Raw genomic sequence first — 19,927 nt, 5'->3', positions numbered from 1 at the left:
CTTTAACAGTAGCATGAAAGGCCCCGCAGGCGGCGTCCGGCCGTCACATCTGATCAGCGTCTGTACTCCATTCACATTATCTTGATTATACTGCGGGACTTGAAGGAGACGCTTTATACAGGAATGGAAGAAATGAGGGAGGAGATGCAAGGGGGCCGCACTGTGGAGAGCTTTGTGGGGGAGAACAAGTACTTTGAATTGTATCCTGTAATGAATGGGCAGCCAGTGTAACGACTGGCGAAGAGCGGACGCGTCTGAGTAATGATTAGCCAGATGGACGACCCTGGCTGCTGCATTAAGGATGGACTGGAGAGGGGAAAGTCGAGTGAGGGGGAGGCCAATTAATAGAGCATTGCAGTAGTCCAGGCGGGAGTGGATCAGGGCGACAGTGAGGGTTTTTGTTGTTTCCATGGTGAGAAAAGGGCGGATTCTAGAGATGTCAGATTTAGGGAGGTTAGTAGATGGCGGGAGCAGAAGAAGTTCAGTTTTGGAGAAGTTGAGTTTCAGATAGAGAGCGGACATGATGTTGGAGACTGCGGACAGTCAGTGGCGTTCTGTAGTACAGCGGGGGTAAGGTCAGGGGAGGATGTGTATAGTTGTGTCATCAGCATAAAGATGGTACTGAAAGCCAAATCTGCTGATGGTCTGTCCATTATTATTTAAGTAATAATGAGTAGAGGATGAATTAACCCCTTTAAATTAAAGACCCCTATTCACAACAGACTAACATTGTCAGAATCAACCCACATTCTATTCTGTATGGGGGGGATCCAGCACATTACATTTCCAATGATCGATTTTTTTGCTCTCCGGGTGGTAAGACAGCCAGATGAGTCTGGCTGAGAGAAGGAAAAGGCAGATGAGTCTGGCGGAGAGAAGGAAAAGGCGGACAAGTCTGGCCGAGAGAAGGAAAAGGCAGACGAGTCTGACGGAGAGAAGGAAAAGGCAGACGAGTCTGACGGAGAGAAGGAAAAGGCGGACGTGTCTGGTTGAGAGGAAGGAAGGCGAATGAGTCTGGCCGAGAGGAAGGAAGGCGAATGAGTCTGGCCGAGAGGAAGGAAGGCGAATGAGTCTGGCCGAGAGGAAGGAAGGCGAATGAGTCTGGCCGAGAGGAAGGAAGGCGAATGAGTCTGGCCGAGAGGAAGGAAAGGCGGACGAGTCTGGCCGAGAGGAAGGAAAGGCGGACGAGTCTGGCCGAGAGAAGGACAAGGCGGACGAGTCTGGCCGAGAGGAAGGAAAGGCGGACGAGTCTGGACGAGAGAAGGACAAGGTGGACGAGTCTGGCCAAGAGGAAGGAAGGCGAATGAGTCTGGCCGAGAGAAGGACAAGGCGGACGAGTCTGGCCGAGAGGAAGGAAAGCCGGACGAGTCTGGCGGAGAGAAGGAAAAGGCGGACGAGTCTGGCGGAGAGAAGTAAATTAGGACGAGTCTGGCAGAGAGAAGGAAAGAAGGACGAGTCTGGCCGAGAGAAGGAAAGAAGGACGATTCTGGCCGAGAGGAAGGAAAGCCGGACGAGTCTGGCGGAGAGAAGGAAAAGGCGGACGAGTCTGGCGGAGAGAAGTAAATTAGGACGAGTCTGGCAGAGAGAAGGAAAGAAGGACGAGTCTGGCCGAGAGAAGGAAAGAAGGACGAGTCTGGCCGAGAGAAGGACAAGGCGGACGAGTCTGGCCGAGAGGAAGGAAAGGCGGAAGAGTCTGGCCGAGAGGAAGGAAAGGCGGAAGAGTCTGGCCGAGAGGAGGACAAGGTGGACGAGTCTGGCCAAGAGGAAGGAAGGCGAACGAGTCTGGCCGAGAGAAGGACAAGGCGGACGAGTCTGGCCGAGAGAAGGACAAGGCGGACGAGTCTGGCCGAGAGGAAGGAAAGCCGGACGAGTCTGGCCGAGAGAAGGAAAAGGCGGACGAGTCTGGCGGAGAGAAGTAAATTAGGACGATTCTGGCAGAGAGAAGGAAAGAAGGACGAGTCTGGCCGAGAGAAGGAAAGAAGGACGAGTCTGGCCGAGAGAAGGAAAGAAGGACGAGTCTGGCCGAGAGAAGGAAAGAAGGACGAGTCTGGCCAAGAAGGACCAAAGAAAGGTTTTTCAGACCAGATTTTAATGACTGGAAGAAGTTAATTAAAATATAAATGCAAATCTTCAAGGTACAAGGGCAGCATATAACCAGGACATGCCGCTTGCCAGAAACATATTTTGCCTCTTGACTAATAGACGTGATCAATGAATACAGAGGACTCACTGCTGAGAGTCTAATGTATTCATGATGGGATCTCTTCCCCGCGGCTCTGACTAGTGAGGAGGATCGCTTTATGAACTTACATCAAGAAGTCCGCGGTATTCTTTTATCTTTTCTATAGACTGGGCAGTACAATTTGTTTTTTTTTGTCTTTTGGGCTGATAGGAGCGTGTCGGCCCCGTGCTAAGCTGCCCTGTTCTCCTTCTGGTATAGGGCCATTCACAACTATTGCAGGCCTGTAATATCAGACGTCCCTGCGATGATTGGGGAACACAGAGGTGAACGCACTTTCTATCTCCTTGTTTGCCCCTAGCGGTGTTTATTTAGGGTTTACGGTCATGTGAAGGTTACAGGATTGAACTAATAACTAATGGTTAATGTTTCATTTCTGGGACGGCTGGCACTTCGCTGACTTGGCAGCTTCTGTGAATGTGTAGTAGAAGTAATGCCACCTAATGAGCTTCACGCAGGCAGAGCGAGCCGTCCGGTAAAATTCCACAATAAACGAGGCCGCATGCTGCAGGTCTATACAGGAACAAGACTCCATCGCCTTGTAAGCCCTCCATCACCTATCCGGGAAACACGAACCGTGCTCGAATCCGAACACCCAACCGGACCGCTGCGTCTCCCGTCCTCCGCTAACGGCCTCATATAGGTCTATGATAAAGATGGGTCATGGTGGGACCACCAGTGGTGGGATCTGGTCTTTTAACATCTAATCCAAGCATGGTCTGTGTTTCATAGATGTGTGAAACCCGGCTTAAAGGAAAACTAAACATGTCCCCTGTGGGAATCGCCTGATCACTAACAGATTCTGGACATGGATCCCTGATGATCGGGTGATCACTAAAAGATTCTGGACATGGATCCCTGGCGATCGGCTGATCACTAAAAGATTCTGGACATGGATCCCTGGGGATCGGCTGATCACTAACAGATTCTGGACATGGATCCCTGGCGATCGGCTGATCACTAACAGATTCTGGACATAGATCCCTGGCGATCGGCTGATCAGTAACAGATTCTGGACATAGATCCCTGATGATCGGCTGATCACTAAAAGATTCTGGACATGGATCCCTGGCAATTGGCTGATCGCTAAAAGATTCTGGACATGGATCCCTGGCGATTGGCTGATCAGTAACAGATTCTGGACATAGATCCCTGATGATCGGCTGATCACTAAAAGATTCTGGACATGGATCCCTGGCAATTGGCTGATCGCTAAAAGATTCTGGACATGGATCCCTGGCAATCGGCTGATCACTAACAGATTCTGGACATGGATCCCTGGCAATCGGCTGATCGCCACACTGGTTTCTAGTGAATCAGGTGGCTGGCTTCTTAGCCTTTCCCTTGCACTAGTATTGATGCATCCCCCTATTATGTAGCTTAGGACCCTCTGATCTTAGTTACCACTGTAAAAAGTCAGGAAGAACACAGGGGCCCCAATACGTTTACAAGAAATTGACTTTAGTCAACATGGGGATGTCTTCTGCACCTTTGGGCACATCGATGCCTCCTCTGATAGTCTGGAGGGTCAGTCTGACCCCGGGGTCTGCATATGAGAACAATCTCTGTACTCTGGTATAACTAATTACTAGTTGATGTCTACAGCACACCCATACCTGCTATGATATCATCCATCTGCTCCAGGGCCGCCTCAAGCATGTGGCTGGCATCCGAAGCCATGATTGCCGTAGTCTTTCACCTGGAAATTTAAAAAAAAAAAAAACTGTTTAAACATCATAGGATTTCTCTTCACCTTCTCTATTACAGTCAGTGGCAAAACAGGGAAATAAATGTATTTCTATAGCGCCAACATATTCCACAGCGCTGTGCAATAAGCGGGGACATGTACAAACATATCACAAAGTAACATAGTTCCCCAGTAACAGGAGCAGTGAGGGTCATGATCTGCTGCAATCTATGAGGAAATAGGGAGATACAATAGAATGTGCCGTCATGTACGGTCCGGCCAGCATTATAATAAATGAGGGTTATATAAAGCTGCAGGATCCGTCATCAGCCAGTATCTGTATATGTACATGTATGATCCGTCATCAGCCAGTATCTGTGTATGTACATGTATGATCCATCATCAGCCAGGATCTGTATATGTACATGTATGATCCGTCATCAGCCAGTACCTGTGTATGTACATGTATGATCCATCATCAGCCGGTATCTGTATATGTACATGTATGATCCGTCATCAGCCAGTACCTGTGTATGTACATGTATGATCCATCATCAGCCAGGATCTGTATATGTACATGTATGATCCGTCATCAGCCAGGATCTGTATATGTACATGTATGATCCATCATCAGCCAGTATCTGTATATGTACATGTATGATCCGTCATCAGCCGGTATCTGTATATGTATATGTACATGTATGATCCATCATCAGCCAGGATCTGTATATGTACATGTATGATCCGTCATCAGCCAGTACCTGTGTATGTACATGTATGATCCATCATCAGCCAGGATCTGTGTATGTACATGTATGATCCGTCATCAGCCAGTATCTGTATATGTACATGTATGATCCGTCATCAGCCAGTATCTGTATATGTACATGTATGATCCGTCATCAGCCAGGATCTGTATATGTACATGTATGACCGTCATCAGCCAGGATCTGTATATGTACATGTATGACCCGTCATCAGCCAGTATCTGTATATGTACAATACATGTATGATCCGTCATCAGCCAGGATCTGTATATGTACATGTATGATCCGTCATCAGCCAGTATCTGTATATGTATATGTGTGATCCCATCATCAGCCGGTATCTGTATATGTACATGTATGATCCATCATCAGTCAGGATCTGTATATGTACATGTATGATCCGTCATCAGCCAGGATCTGTGAATGTACATGTATGATCCGTCATCAGCCAGTATCTGTATATGTACAGTACATGTATGATCCGTCATCAGCCAGTATCTGTATATGTACATGTGTGATCAGTCATCAGCCAGGATCTGTATATGTACATGTATGATCCAGTCATCAGCCAGGATCTTTAAATGTACATGTATGATCCGGTCATCAGCCAGTATATGTATATGTACATGTATGATCCATCATCAGTCAGGATCTGTATATGTACATGTATGATCCGTCATCAGCCAGGATCTGTATATGTACATGTATGATCCGTCATCAGCCAGGATCTGTATATGTACATGTATGATCCGTCATCAGCCAGGATCTGCATATGTACATGTATGATCCAGTCATCAGCCAGGATCTGTATATGTACATGTATGATCCGTCATCAGCCAGGATCTGTATATGTACATGTATGATCCGGTCATCGGCCAGTATCTGTATATGCACATGCATGATCCATCATCAGCCAGTATCTGTATATGTACATGTATGATCCGTCATCAGCCGGTATCTGTTTATGTACATGTATGATCCGTCATCAGCCAGGATCTGTATATGTACATGTATGATCTGTCATCAGCCAGGATCTGTGTATGTACATGTATGACAGGTCATCATCCAGTATCTGTATATGTACATGTATGATCCATCATCAGCCAGTATCTGTATATGTACATGTATGACAGGTCATCAGCCAGGATCTGTATATGTACATGTATGATCCGTCATCAGCCAGTATCTGTATATGTACATGTATGATCCAGTCATCAGCCAGGATCTGTATACGTACATGTATGATCCGGTCATCAGCCAGTATCTGTATATGTACATGTATGATCCGTCATCAGCCAGTATCTGTATATGTACATGTATGATCCAGTCATCAGCCAGGATCTGTATATGTACATGTATGATCCGGTCATCAGCCAGTATATGTATATCTACATGTATGATCCGTCATCAGCCGGTATCTGTATATCTACATGTATGATCCGTCATCAGTCAGGATCTGTATATGTACATGTATGATCCATCATCAGCCAGCATCTGTATATCTACATGTATGATCCGTCATCAGCCAGTATCTGTATATGTACATGTATGATCCGTCATCAGCCGGTATCTGTATATGTACATGTATGATCCAGCATCAGCCAGGATCTGTATATGTACATGTATGATCCGGTCATCAGCCAGTATCTGTATATGTACATGTATGATCTGTCATCAGCCGGTATCTGTGTATCTACATGTATGATCCGTCATCTGTCAGGATCTGTATATGTACATGTATGATCCTTCATCAGCCAGCATCTGTATATCTACATGTATGATCTGTCATCAGCCAGTATCTGTATATGTACATGTATGATCCGGTCATCGTCCAGTGTCTGTATATGCACATGCATGATCTGTCATCAGCCAGTATCTGTATATGTACATGTATGATCCGTCATCAGCCAGTATCTGTATATGTACATGTGTGATCCGTCATCAGCCAGGATCTGTATATGTACATGTATGACCCGTCATCAGCCAGTATCTGTATATGTACAATACATGTATGATCCGTCATCAGCCAGGATCTGTATATGTACAATACATGTATGATCCGTCATCAGCCAGGATCTGTATATGTACATGTATGATCTGTCATCAGCCAGTATCTGTATATGTACAATACATGTATGATCCGTCATCAGCCAGTATCTGTATATGTACAATACATGTATGATCCGTCATCAGCCAGGATCTGTATATGTACATGTATGATCCGTCATCAGCCAGTATCTGTATATGTATATGTGTGATCCCATCATCAGCCGGTATCTGTATATGTACATGTATGATCCATCATCAGTCAGGATCTGTATATGTACATGTATGATCCGTCATCAGCCAGGATCTGTATATGTACATGTATGATCCGTCATCAGCCAGGATCTGTATATGTACATGTATGATCCAGTCATCAGCCAGTATCTGTATATGTACATGTATGATCCGTCATCAGCCAGGATCTTTATATGTACATGTATGATCCGGTCATCAGCCAGTATATGTATATGTACATGTATGATCCATCATCAGTCAGGATCTGTATATGTACATGTATGATCCAGTCATCAGCCAGGATCTTTATATGTACATGTATGATCCGGTCATCAGCCAGTATATGTATATGTACATGTATGATCCGTCATCAGCCAGGATCTGTATATGTACATGTATGATCCGGTCATCGGCCAGTATCTGTATATGCACATGCATGATCCATCATCAGCCAGTATCTGTATATGTACATGCATGACAGGTCATCAGCCAGTATCTGTATATGTACATGTATAATCCGGTCATCAGCCAGGATCTGTATATGTACATGTATGATCCGTCATCAGCCAGGATCTGTATATGTACATGTATGATCCGGTCATCAGCCAGGATCTGTATATGCACATGTATGATCCGTCATCAGCCAGGATCTGTATATGTACATGTATGATCCAGTCATCAGCCAGGATCTGTATATGTACATATATGATCCGTCATCAGCCAGGATCTGTATATGTAAATGTATGATCCGGTCATCAGCCAGTATATGTATATCTACATGTATGATCCGTCATCAGCCGGTATCTGTATATCTACATGTATGATCCGTCATCAGTCAGGATCTGTATATGTACATGTATGATCCATCATCAGCCAGCATCTGTATATCTACATGTATGATCCGTCATCAGCCAGTATCTGTATATGTACATGTATGATCCAGCATCAGCCAGGATCTGTATATGTACATGTATGATCCAGCATCAGCCGGTATCTGTGTATCTACATGTATGATCCGTCATCAGTCAGGATCTGTATATGTACATGTATGATCCTTCATCAGCCAGTATCTGTATATGTACATGTATGATCTGTCATCAGCCGGTATCTGTATATGTACATGTATGATCCAGCATCAGCCAGGATCTGTATATGTACATGTATGATCCGGTCATCAGCCAGTATCTGTATATCTACATGTATGATCCGTCATCAGTCAGGATCTGTATATGTACATGTATGATCCGGTCATCAGCCAGTATCTGTATATGTACATGTATGATCTGTCATCAGCCGGTATCTGTATATCTACATGTATGATCCGTCATCAGCCAGTATCTGTATATGTTCATGTATGATCCGTCATCAGTCAGGATCTGTATATGTACATGTATGATCTGTCATCAGTCAGTATCTGTATATGTACATGTATGATCCATCATCAGCCAGCATCTGTATATCTACATGTATGATCCGGTCATCAGTCAGTATCTGTATATGTACATGTATGATCCAGCATCAGCCAGGATCTGTATATGTACATGTATGATCCGGTCATCAGCCAGTATCTGTATATCTACATGTATGATCCGTCATCAGTCAGGATCTGTATATGTACATGTATGATCCAGTCATCAGCCAGGATCTGTATATGTACATGTATGATCCGGTCATCAGCCAGTATCTGTATATCTACATGTATGATCCGTCATCAGCCAGGATCTGTATATGTACATGTATGATCCGGTCACCGGTCAGGATCTGTATATGTACATGTATGATCCGGTCATCAGCCAGGATCTGTATATGTACATGTATGACAGGTCATCAGTTAGTATCTGTATATGTACATGTATGACTATCATCAGTCAGGATCTGTATGATATTATTATTATTATTTATTATTATAGCGCCATTTATTCCATGGAGCTTTACATGTGAGGAGGGGTATACATAATAAAACAAGTACAATATGTACATGTATGATCCGGTCAGGATATGTATATGTACATGTATGACCATCATCAGCCGGTATCTGTATATGTACATGTATGATCCGGTCATCAGCCAGGATCTGTATATGTACATGTATGATCCGGTCATCAGCCAGTATATGTATATCTACATGTATGATCCGGTCATCAGCCAGTATATGTATATCTACATGTATGATCCGTCATCAGCCAGTATCTGTATATGTACATGTATGACCATCATCAGTCAGGATCTGTATATGTACATGTATGATCCGGTCACCGGTCATGATCTGTATATGTACATGTATGATCCGGTCATCAGCCGGTATCTGTATATGTACATGCATGACCATCATCAGCCAGGATCTGTATATGTACATGTATGACCATCATCAGCCAGTATCTGTATATGTACATGTATGATCCGTCATCAGCCAGGATCTGTATATGTCCATGTATGATCCGTCATCAGCCAGGATCTGTATATGTACATGTATGATCCGTCATCAGCCGGTATCTGTATATGTACATGTATGATCCAGAGGTAAAATATTTTATATTTAGGTGATGACAGCTGGGGAGAGGGACTGGAGGAGATGTGAAGGAATAGGGTCATTGGTGCAGGTTGTAGGGCGAGAAGAAGCAAAGAGCCGGGTCCCTTCTTCTGTGACAGCCTCAAAGATGGAAAGTGATAGATGCAGGAGTGAAGGGGATCCAGGCTCTGAGGGGATTGTGCAGAAATATCTTGACAGAGGTGGTTCATTTTTTGTAGGAAATAATTGGCAGATCGTCAGCGCTGAGGCTGGTGACCAGGGACTGTACTTTAGGGCTCAGGAGTCAGTGGAAGTCGTGGCAGGACCCCCTCTAATGAGAATAGATGTCCTACAAGAGCAAAAAATTGGGTGTATTTACCTCTAAGGTTTGTTATTGGTCACAATGGTGAGTTTATATAGCTGCGTTCTTTCACGGTTAAGGAGACAAAAGCATGTAGACCAACTATCTTGTCGGCCATCACTGAAAAATGTTGGAGCGTTTATCTTCTGCATCCTCTATGTACATAGCAGAATGAGTAAACAGTGATCTGGCAGTGAGCTCGGTCCCTGGTCTGTGATCCTTATCTCTCTTCTCCATCCTCTATGCACCACTATACATAGACTACAGACTGAGTTACCAGTAAATGAGTTTGTCCTGATGGTCCATCACCCGGTCATAGATCAGCTGGTTCACGCAGAGAGATAAGGATTACAGACCAGAGAACAAGCTCGCTGACAGATCACTAGTAACTCTTTCTGCCATGTACGTCCATACCTACAGGATGAAGAAGACAAATGGTTCAAAGTCCCTAATAAAATCCCATTAAAAAAAAAATTAATTATTTTGTGAAAAATACAGGTGCTTAATTAAAAAAAGAAATAAGTTGGTGCCGTACTGAAGCCGCGGGTAACAACGAGATAACCACATTCAGCAAAGGCCGTCAGATCTGGAGTCGGCCCGGCAGCTTTGCAGGCTCGTCCCCTGGATGATTAGATCCCGACATGAACCTGCGCCACAAATAGCTCTGAGCAGATGGACTTTTAATTGTAAGCGTGAAACATCGGCCATGTTCACAATCAGCCGTCAGCGGTGACGAGGATACAGGCGGCGTCGTCTTACACAACGCATGTCATTATAAGGGACGAGCTTCGTGCTTGGCGGTAATTATACGCCGCGCTCTGGATAATTCATGACGGATTCGTAGCACGAGGACATCACATCAGGGCCCCTAGGACAATGGAGCTTTTCCTGCATTGCTTCTAAGAATCTGCCAACAGCCCTCATTCCTGCTATGGCACCAACATATTCCATAGCGCTGTACTGTGGTGGCCCTCAGTCAAACACCAGGGCAGATGGAGAGCCTGCAAATCTACACAAACACTGGGAGAAAGTAAAGAGTCCATGCAGACTTGCCCTTAGGCTCTTCACCCGTCCTGGTGATTCCTGGGAAAAATATCCGTGGTCCGTGTGCCAACCGTATGTGACATCCGTGTATCCGTTTGCTGTCCGCGTGTTACATCAGCGTTATACGTACCGGCGCCAGGGAAAAGCAGTACAGTTCGCGCTGATCCCAGGTGCCGGGTGCTGAAGGCAGCTCTCATCATTGTTACCTGTCTCCCTGCGAGGCGACAAAGATGGGAGTTGGACTCTACACCCACTGTGTGTGTACATAGTGTGTAAAATAATAATAATAAAAAAAAAAAAAAAGCATGAGGGAAAGCCGACCCCTGGGGGCTGATGTTAATATTCTGGGAAAAGGGCCAATAGCCATAAAAGTTCCCAGGCTAATATCAGCTCACAGCTGTTTGTTTAGCCTTTACTGGTTTTTATAGGATGTGGGGTCCCCCCTATAATCAAAAACCAGCAAAGGCTAAACAGAAAGCTGCAGGCTGATATTAATAGCCTGGTAAAGGGCCAAGGATATTGGCCCCCTCCCAGACTAATAACATCAGCTCTCCGCCATCCCAGAAACGGCAATGAGCCAATTCTGGGGCTTAGCTTCCACTAAGTGGGGTGGGTTAGTAGGGTTGGGGGTGATGTCCGCTGACATCCAGCAAGAATAAAATCCTTTATTTGAAATAAATACTTCCCCGACCCCCTTTTCCTATATATTACACTGTAATTTAAAAATTGAAAGAAAAAACATATTCTTCCTCTGTCCAACCATAATCCATTTGTCCCACGCTGTAATCCATCTCTGCTTCATCAGGATGCCTTGCTGAATGGTGACATGATGCGACCGTTCAGCCTGGCATCCAGGAGACATTGAAGCTGTGCTAGGACGATCAGCTCAGTGACGTCATTGAGGCTACCGCAGATCCATGAATCTGTGTTTCCAAGCGCAGCTCATTGTGAGCGGCCCAATGAACTGCAGTGACCTTAATGAGATCACCACTGAGCGTGGGAACAGCCGTCAGTGACTTGTAGGTGCCTCTCCACTACTAACCCCCTGGGCTTGATGTCAGCTGACAATACAAAGCTGACATCAACCCCAACCCTATCACTCCACTCGCCACCGCACCAGGGCAAGTGGGAAAAGTGAGGCTAAGTGCCAGATTTGATGCATCTTATGGATGCGCCATTTCTGGGGCTGCTGAAGGTGATGTTATTAGCCTCGGAGGGGAGCCAATATATCTGGCCCCTTCCCAGGCTAATAATATCAACCTTACAGCTGTCTGTTTAGCCTTTGCTGGTTAGATCTTATAGGGGGACCACACATCATGTTTTTTTCTGGTGTCCCACTGTAAACTAACCCAGTAAAGGCTAAGTAAACAGCCGTGAGCTTATTATTAATAGCCTGAGAACCTTTTAAGATATTGTGCCCTTTCCCAGAATATTAACATCATCCCCAGCCGTGGGCTTTTCCTCTGCTAGTTAGCAAAATTACGAGGGAACCCACGCTAATTTTTTATTTTTTTTGTAATTAATTCTTTATTTTACACAGGATGCACACAGCGGGTGCTGAATACAACTCCCATCATTGTCATCTGGTCGCACTGATATCAGGGAGAGTAGATGACAATGATCAGAGATGTTTTCACCAGTCGGCACCTGGGAACAGTGTGAACTGTACTGCTGCTTCCCATGTGCCAGTACATGTCACGCTGATGACATATGGATGTCATCCATGTGTCATCAGTGTGCGGCATGCTTTATACCTTTGATAAAGTGGCGTTCCAGCCAGCGAAACGCGCGCCGGGGTCCACATCCTATTGGGGGTCACCACCAGTTGGTCGTCACTATCCTGGTAAGCCATTCCTCATTTGTTGTTAGACATTACATGGTGTGTTTGACTCATGGTTGGTTACTTCTATGGTTTGGCTACTAGTGAATGTGGAATTATGCACTGGCACTTTATCTTTTGCTACTATGGAAAGGTGACCCTTACCTATTGTGTTCTGTCCTGGGAGTTCATATTTATTGTGTTATTGTGACTTTTGTTATTGCGATATCTAATAAAATTCAATATTTGCAACTTTAGCACTTGATACTCTCTTTTCACCGATATGCACACCATCAGATCATGTAATCGCTGCAGGCAGTGCACACATTTCACACAGCGGCCACTACAGGAAATATACAGTACTACACAGAGTCCATGTTGATCAATGGCAGACGATGTAAAAAGTGGTTGCGCGGAGTCCTCCAGCGCAGGATCTGCTCTATGCTGTAGCTTTCCACACTGGTTAATAGTTTAACCCCTTAGTGATACAACCAAAATAAAAAAAATGGTTGTGACATACCCATATGAGATTCTGCTATTTTGTGGGCAGAGTTGAAGTTTTGAATGACTAGATTCATGTTACCATATAATGCATTGCAATATTAAAAGAAAAAAAAACCTTCCAAGTGTGATGAAATAACTCTGAACTGTTGCCAATATTTTTTTACTTTTGCTTTTACGGCATTTGCTGTGCAGTAATAATAAGCGGGGACTCCGGGAGCAAGATTGGCAATTGTGTCATCTTTGGAAGATTTAGTTCTTTAGTTTATTGGTTATATAATGATATATTTTGATAGATCAGGTTTACGATGCCGAGACACCAATTATGATTTTTTTTTATTTACTTTTAGAGGAGGCACACTGCAATCTGTTTTATTTTAACACATTTAACCTTATTTTTTCTACTTTTTACAGTCGTTTTTATAGGACTAAAAAAAAAAATTGCTTATATTGGAACACTCTAGCATTGCTGTTAATAGTTAAAATCCCAATTCCAGAGAGTCTCAGCCCGTGGCTGTATAACACAGAGCGGAGAGGCTGAAGAAGACCCCGTGCTGAGGCTGAAACGTGTCATAGTCCATGCAAATAAACGTATATTATACCATCCACGCGGACCACCAAACTCACAGCTCCGCAGGGCGGACGGTCAGTGGTCACAGATATTTCCTGTCACCTCCCTGGATCCCTGTTCAGGTTCATTACGCCCATGTGGAGAAAATGGTGACGGGACGCGGCAGCGCTCCGCACCGCAGCAGCGCTCCGCACCGCGACATATACCAGTACTTGGTGTTGGGCCCAAGGGGCGGCACCCCAGGGTCACCATATGGCGGCTTTTCAATATTCTTTACCTCTGTACCTTATAACAGGAAGCGCCATCTAATGTGAGTTTCTTTTTCAGACTGCTGTTATAGGGGGGCTCCAGACTGCTGTTATTGGGGGGCTCCAGACTACACCTCCAGACCGCTGTTATAGGGGGGCTCCAGACTGCTGTTATAGGTGGGTTCCAGACTACACCTCCAGACTGCTGTTATAGGGGGCTCCAGACTACACATCCAGACTGCTGTTATAGGGGGGCTCCAGACTACACCTCCAGACCGCTGTTATAGGGGGCTCCAGACTACACCTCCAGACTGCTGTTATAGGGGGGCTCCAGACTACACCTCCAGACTGCTGTTATAGGGGGGCTCCAGACTACACCTCCAGACCGCTGTTATAGGGGGGCTCCAGACTGCTGTTATAGGTGGGTTCCAGACTGCTGTTATAGGGGGGCTCCAGACTACACCTCCAGACTGCTGTTATAGGGGGGCTCCAGACTACACCTCCAGACCGCTGTTATAGGGGGGCTCCAGACTGCTGTTATAGGTGGGTTCCAGACTGCTGTTATAGGGGGGCTCCAGACTACACCTCCAGACTGCTGTTATAGGGGGGCTCCAGATTACACCTCGAGACCGCTGTTATAGGGGGGCTCCAGACTACACATCCAGACTTCTGTTATAGGGGGGCTCCAGACTACACCTCCAGACTGCTGTTATAGGGGGGCTCCAGGCTGCTGTTATAGGGGGGCTCCAGGCTACACATCCAGAAGGCTGTTATAGGGGGGCTCCAGACTACACATCCAGAAGGCTGTTATAGGGGGGCTCCAGACTACACATCCAGACTGCTGTTATAGGGGGGCTCCAGACTACACATCCAGACTGCTGTTATAGGGGGGCTCCAGACTACACCTCCAGACCGCTGTTATAGGGGGGCTCCAGGCTGCTGTTATAGGGGGCTCCAGACTACACCTCCAGGCTGCTGTTATAGGGGGGCTCCAGACTACACATCCAGGCTGCTGTTATAGGGGGGCTCCAGACTACACCTCCAGGCTGGTGTTATAGGGGGGCTCCAGACTACACATCCAGAAGGCTGTTATAGGGGGGCTCCAGACTACACATCCAGACTGCTGTTATAGGGGGGCTCCATACTACACATCCAGACTGCTGTTATAGGGGGGCTCCAGACTACACATCCAGACTGCTGTTATAGGGGGGCTCCAGACTACACATCCAGGCTGCTGTTATAGGGGGGCTCCAGACTACACATCCAGACCGCTGTTATAGGGGGGCTCCAGGCTGCTGTTATAGGGGGGCTCCAGACTACACCTCCAGACCGCTGTTATAGGGGGGCTCCAGGCTGCTGTTATAGGGGGGCTCCAGACTACACATCCAGAAGGCTGTTATAGGGGGGCTCCAGACTACACATCCAGACTGCTGTTATAGGGGGGCTCCAGACTGCACATCCAGACTGCTGTTATAGGGGGGCTCCAGACTGCTGTTATAGGGGGCTCCAGACTACACATCCAGACTGCTGTTATTGGGGGGCTCCAGATTACACCTCCAGACTGCTGTTATAGGGGGCTCCAGACTACACCTCCAGACTGCTGTTATAGGGGGCTCCATACTACACATCCAGACTGCTGTTATAGGGGGGCTCCAGACTACACATCCAGACTGCTGTTATAGGGGGGCTCCAGACTGCTGTTATAGGGGGCTCCAGACTACACATCCAGACTGCTGTTATTGGGGGGCTCCAGATTACACCTCCAGACTGCTGTTATAGGGGGCTCCAGACTACACCTCCAGACTGCTGTTATAGGGGGCTCCAGACTACACCTCCAGACTGCTGTTATAGGGGGCTCCAGACTACACATCCAGACTGCTGTTATAGGGGGGCTCCAGATTACACCTCCAGACTGCTGTTATAGGGGGGCTCCAGATTACACATCCAGACTGCTGTTATAGGGGGGCTCCAGATTACACATCCAGACTGCTGTTATAGGGGGGCTCCAGACTACACCTCCAGGCTGCTGTTATAGGGGGGCTCCAGACTACACATCCAGACTGCTGTTATAGGGGGCTCCAGACTACACATCCAGACTGCTGTTATAGGGGGCTCCAGATTACACATCCAGACTGCTGTTATAGGGGGCTCCAGACTACACACCCAGACTGCTGTTATAGGGGGCTCCAGACTGCACATCCAGACTGCTGTTATAGGGGGCTCCAGACTACACATCCAGACTGCTGTTATAGGGGGGCTCCAGATTACACCTCCAGACTGCTGTTATAGGGGGCTCCAGACTACACATCCAGACTGCTGTTATAGGGGGCTCCAGACTGCACATCCAGACTGCTGTTATAGGGGGCTCCAGACTGCACATCCAGACTGCTGTTATAGGGGGCTCCAGATTACACACCCAGACTGCTGTTATAGGGGGCTCCAGACTACACATCCAGACTGCTGTTATAGGGGGCTCCAGACTACACATCCAGACCGCTGTTATAGGGGGGCTCCAGACTGCACATCCAGACTGCTGTTATAGGGGGCTCCAGACTACACATCCAGACTGCTGTTATAGGGGGGCTCCAGATTACACCTCCAGACTGCTGTTATAGGGGGCTCCAGACTGCACATCCAGACTGCTGTTATAGGGGGCTCCAGACTGCACATCCAGACTGCTGTTATAGGGGGCTCCAGACTGCACATCCAGACTGCTGTTATAGGGGGCTCCAGACTACACATCCAGACTCCTGTTATAGGGGGCTCCAGACTACACCTCCAGACTCCTGTTATAGGGGGCTCCAGACTACACCTCCAGACTGCTGTTATAGGGGGCTCCAGACTACACCTCCAGACTGCTGTTATAGGGGGCTCCAGATTACACACCCAGACTACTGTTATAGGAGGCTCCAGATTACACATCCAGACTGCTGTTATAGGGGGGCTCCAGAATACACATCCAGACTTCTGCTATAGGGGGTCTCCAGACTACACATCCAGACTGCTGTTATAGGGGGTCTCCAGACTACACATCCAGACTTCTGCTATAGGGGGTCTCCAGACTACACCTCCAGACTGCTGTTATAGGGGGCTTCAGACTACAACTCCACACTGCTGCTATAGGGGGTCTCCAGACTACAACTCCATACTGCTGTTATAGGGGGGCTCGAGAATGCCGTTATAGGGGGGCTCCAGACTACACCTCCATACTGCTGTTATAGGGGGGCTCGAGACTGCCGTTATAGGGGGGCTCCAGACTACACCTCCAAAGTGCTGTTATAGGGGGCTCCAGACTACACATCCAGACTGCTGTTATAGGGGGCTCCAGACTACACCTCCAGACTGCTGTTATAGGGGGCTCCAGACTACACCTCCAGACTGCTGTTATAGGGGGGCTCCAGACTGCTGTTATAGGGGGCTCCAGACTACACCTCCAGACTGCTGTTATAGGGGGCTCCAGACTACACATCCAGACTGCTGTTATAGGGGGTCTCCAGACTACACCTCCAGACTGCTGTTATAGGGGGCTTCAGACTACAACTCCACACTGCTGCTATAGGGGGTCTCCAGACTACACCTCCATACTGCTGTTATAGGGGGGCTCGAGAATGCCGTTATAGGGGGGCTCCAGACTACACCTCCAAAGTGCTGTTATAGGGGGCTCCAGACTACACATCCATACTGCTGTTATAGGGGGGCTCCAGACTACACATCCAGACTGCTGTTATAGGGGGCTCCAGACTGCTGTTATAGGGGGCTCCAGACTACACATCCAGACTGCTGCTATAGGGGGCTCCAGACTACACCTCCAGACTGCTGTTATAGGGGGGCTCCAGACTGCTGTTATAGGGGGGCTCCAGACTACACCTCCAGACTGCTGTTATAGGGGGGCTCCAGACTGCTGTTATAGGGGGGCTCCAGACTACACCTCCAGACTGCTGCTATAGGGGGCTCTAGACACCTTCTTTAGGGTCTTCTTTACATCCACCCAGAATGAGCGCGTTCTTTCCCATTCCTAATGTTACGCGGAGATCGGGCGGACAATATAATCTTCTCTCCGGTCTGTAATCACAGTGAGAGAAGCCATCGTCAGTGTAGCTTTGCTTTCATCATCAGATAAAGCCTGCAGCTAATGAATCTATATGAACCTCACAGAGCAATAATGAATGAGTGATTCACTGTGCACGACATGGGTGGATGTGATGGCGTTTATTAGCCGACATGGTACCGGCCCAACTCCTCGCCTCGTCCTACCAGTTTTGTCAGTTTTAACCCTTCTGGCTCTCAGGCACTCCTCACTATTTTGCAGACAGATTTTAACATGGTTTTTTATAAGTACAAAGACCCCCGAGCCCCTTACATTTAGGCTGCCGTCACACCAGCAGTATTTGGTCAGTATTTTACATCGATATTTGTAGCCAAAACCAGGAGTGGGTGATAAATGCAGAAGTGGAGCGTATGTTTCTATTATACTTTTCCTCTAATTGTTCCACTGCTGGTTTTGGCTACAAATACTGATGTAAAATACTGACCACATACTGAACGTGTGACCGCAGCCTTAAAGACACGGCTGTATTGTACTGCCCAATAATCAGGAAGCCTGCAGAAACTTTTTATCACTTTTGGATACAATGTTGCAGATGACAAGTTTGCCACTAAATAAAAAAACAAACAAACAAAAACAAAAAACAAAAGTGAGCACTTTGTAGCAAATACTGTGTATGGGGCAGACACTTGGCTAACAGTGATATTATGGGGGGATTGATCGCTAATGGGGGAGTGACACAAAGACATCCAGCAGAGCTGAACATGACAAGACAGAGTGATACATTGTCTCACAAGTCACAACACACAATAATAAACTTCTGGCCAGGTTATTTCTTTGCAAAACAATGTGGACCCCAAACAAATGACAAATTCCTCTTTACTACAAGAAGCCAGACATTATCCAGAAAACCCACCTTATTCTCCAGAGAACCCACCTTATTATTCTCCAGAGAACCCACCTTATCCTCCAGAGAACCCACCTTACTCTCCAGAGAACCCACCTTACTCTCCAGAGAACCCACCTTATCCTCCAGAGAACCCACCTTATCCTCCAGAGAACCCACCTTATCCTCCAGAGAACCCACCTTACCCTCCAGAGAACCCACCTTACCCTCCAGAGAACCCACCTTATCCTCCAGAGAACCCACCTTATCCTCCAGAGAACCCACCTTACTCTCCAGAGAACCCACCTTATCCTCCAGAGAACCCACCTTACTCTCCAGAGAACCCACCTTATCCTCCAGAGAACCCACCTTATTCTCCAGAGATCCCACCTTATCCTCCAGAGAACCCACCTTATCCTCCAGAGAACCCACCTTATCCTCCAGAGAACCCACCTTATCCTCCAGAGAACCCACCTTACTCTCCAGAGAACCCACCTTATCCTCTAGAGAACCCACCTTATCCTCTAGAGAACCCACCTTACTCTCCAGAGAACCCACCCTATCCTCCAGAGAACCCACCTTATCCTCCAGCTCCTGTGTCCCAGCCTGCTGACTCTGGAGCTAGTGAAGGGAACACCAGCAGCACATGAGTGCACTAATGCTGAGCAGAGCCCAGGACAAACAAGAACATCCACAATGTGATCCCTCAATGCTGAAGTTCAGCCTCCCCTCTGCTGACTAACAAGGAAGTGCATGGAGACATCTCTGCAGGCTTCAGCCCCATCTCCAGCCATGCCAACTTCAAAGCGTTATATTAAAGGGACCTTGATGTTTATGTTTCTGTAGGATGACAGGAGACTATATAAAGTGTAGGGTTTGCAATCGCACCCGGGACCTGGAGACTAGAGGGCACAAAAGGTCACAAATTCACCATAGGGAAAGACCATTACTCTCAAAGATCTGTGGTAGT

General features: G+C 46.9%; 1 protein-coding gene across 4 annotated transcripts in view; it reads right to left on the bottom strand.

Annotated features, from left to right (window-relative positions):
- The window catches only part of PPFIBP2 (PPFIA binding protein 2), a 134,296-nt gene extending 114,606 nt beyond the window's left edge, over positions 1–19,690 (bottom strand). For 3 of the 4 annotated variants that reach the window (XM_069740083.1, XM_069740081.1, XM_069740082.1), the window contains exons 1-2: positions 19,537–19,673; positions 3,856–3,938 (exon numbers count right to left, since the gene is read on the bottom strand). In XM_069740083.1, the coding sequence (XP_069596184.1) occupies positions 3,856–3,919 (64 nt within the window). In that variant the 5' untranslated portion in view covers positions 3,920–3,938; positions 19,537–19,673. Of the gene's footprint in view, positions 1–3,855; positions 3,939–19,536 lie in introns of all 4 variants that reach the window. The other variant, XM_069740084.1, reaches the window with a different exon arrangement.
- Positions 19,691–19,927: the final 237 nt, after the last annotated feature.

Source organism: Ranitomeya imitator, chromosome 9 (assembly GCF_032444005.1).
Source record: "Ranitomeya imitator isolate aRanImi1 chromosome 9, aRanImi1.pri, whole genome shotgun sequence".
In the NCBI taxonomy this organism is placed as follows: domain Eukaryota; kingdom Metazoa; phylum Chordata; class Amphibia; order Anura; family Dendrobatidae; genus Ranitomeya; species Ranitomeya imitator.
The sequence above is the reverse complement of the archived record's forward strand: the minus strand, read 5'-3'. Positions and strand labels throughout refer to the sequence as shown.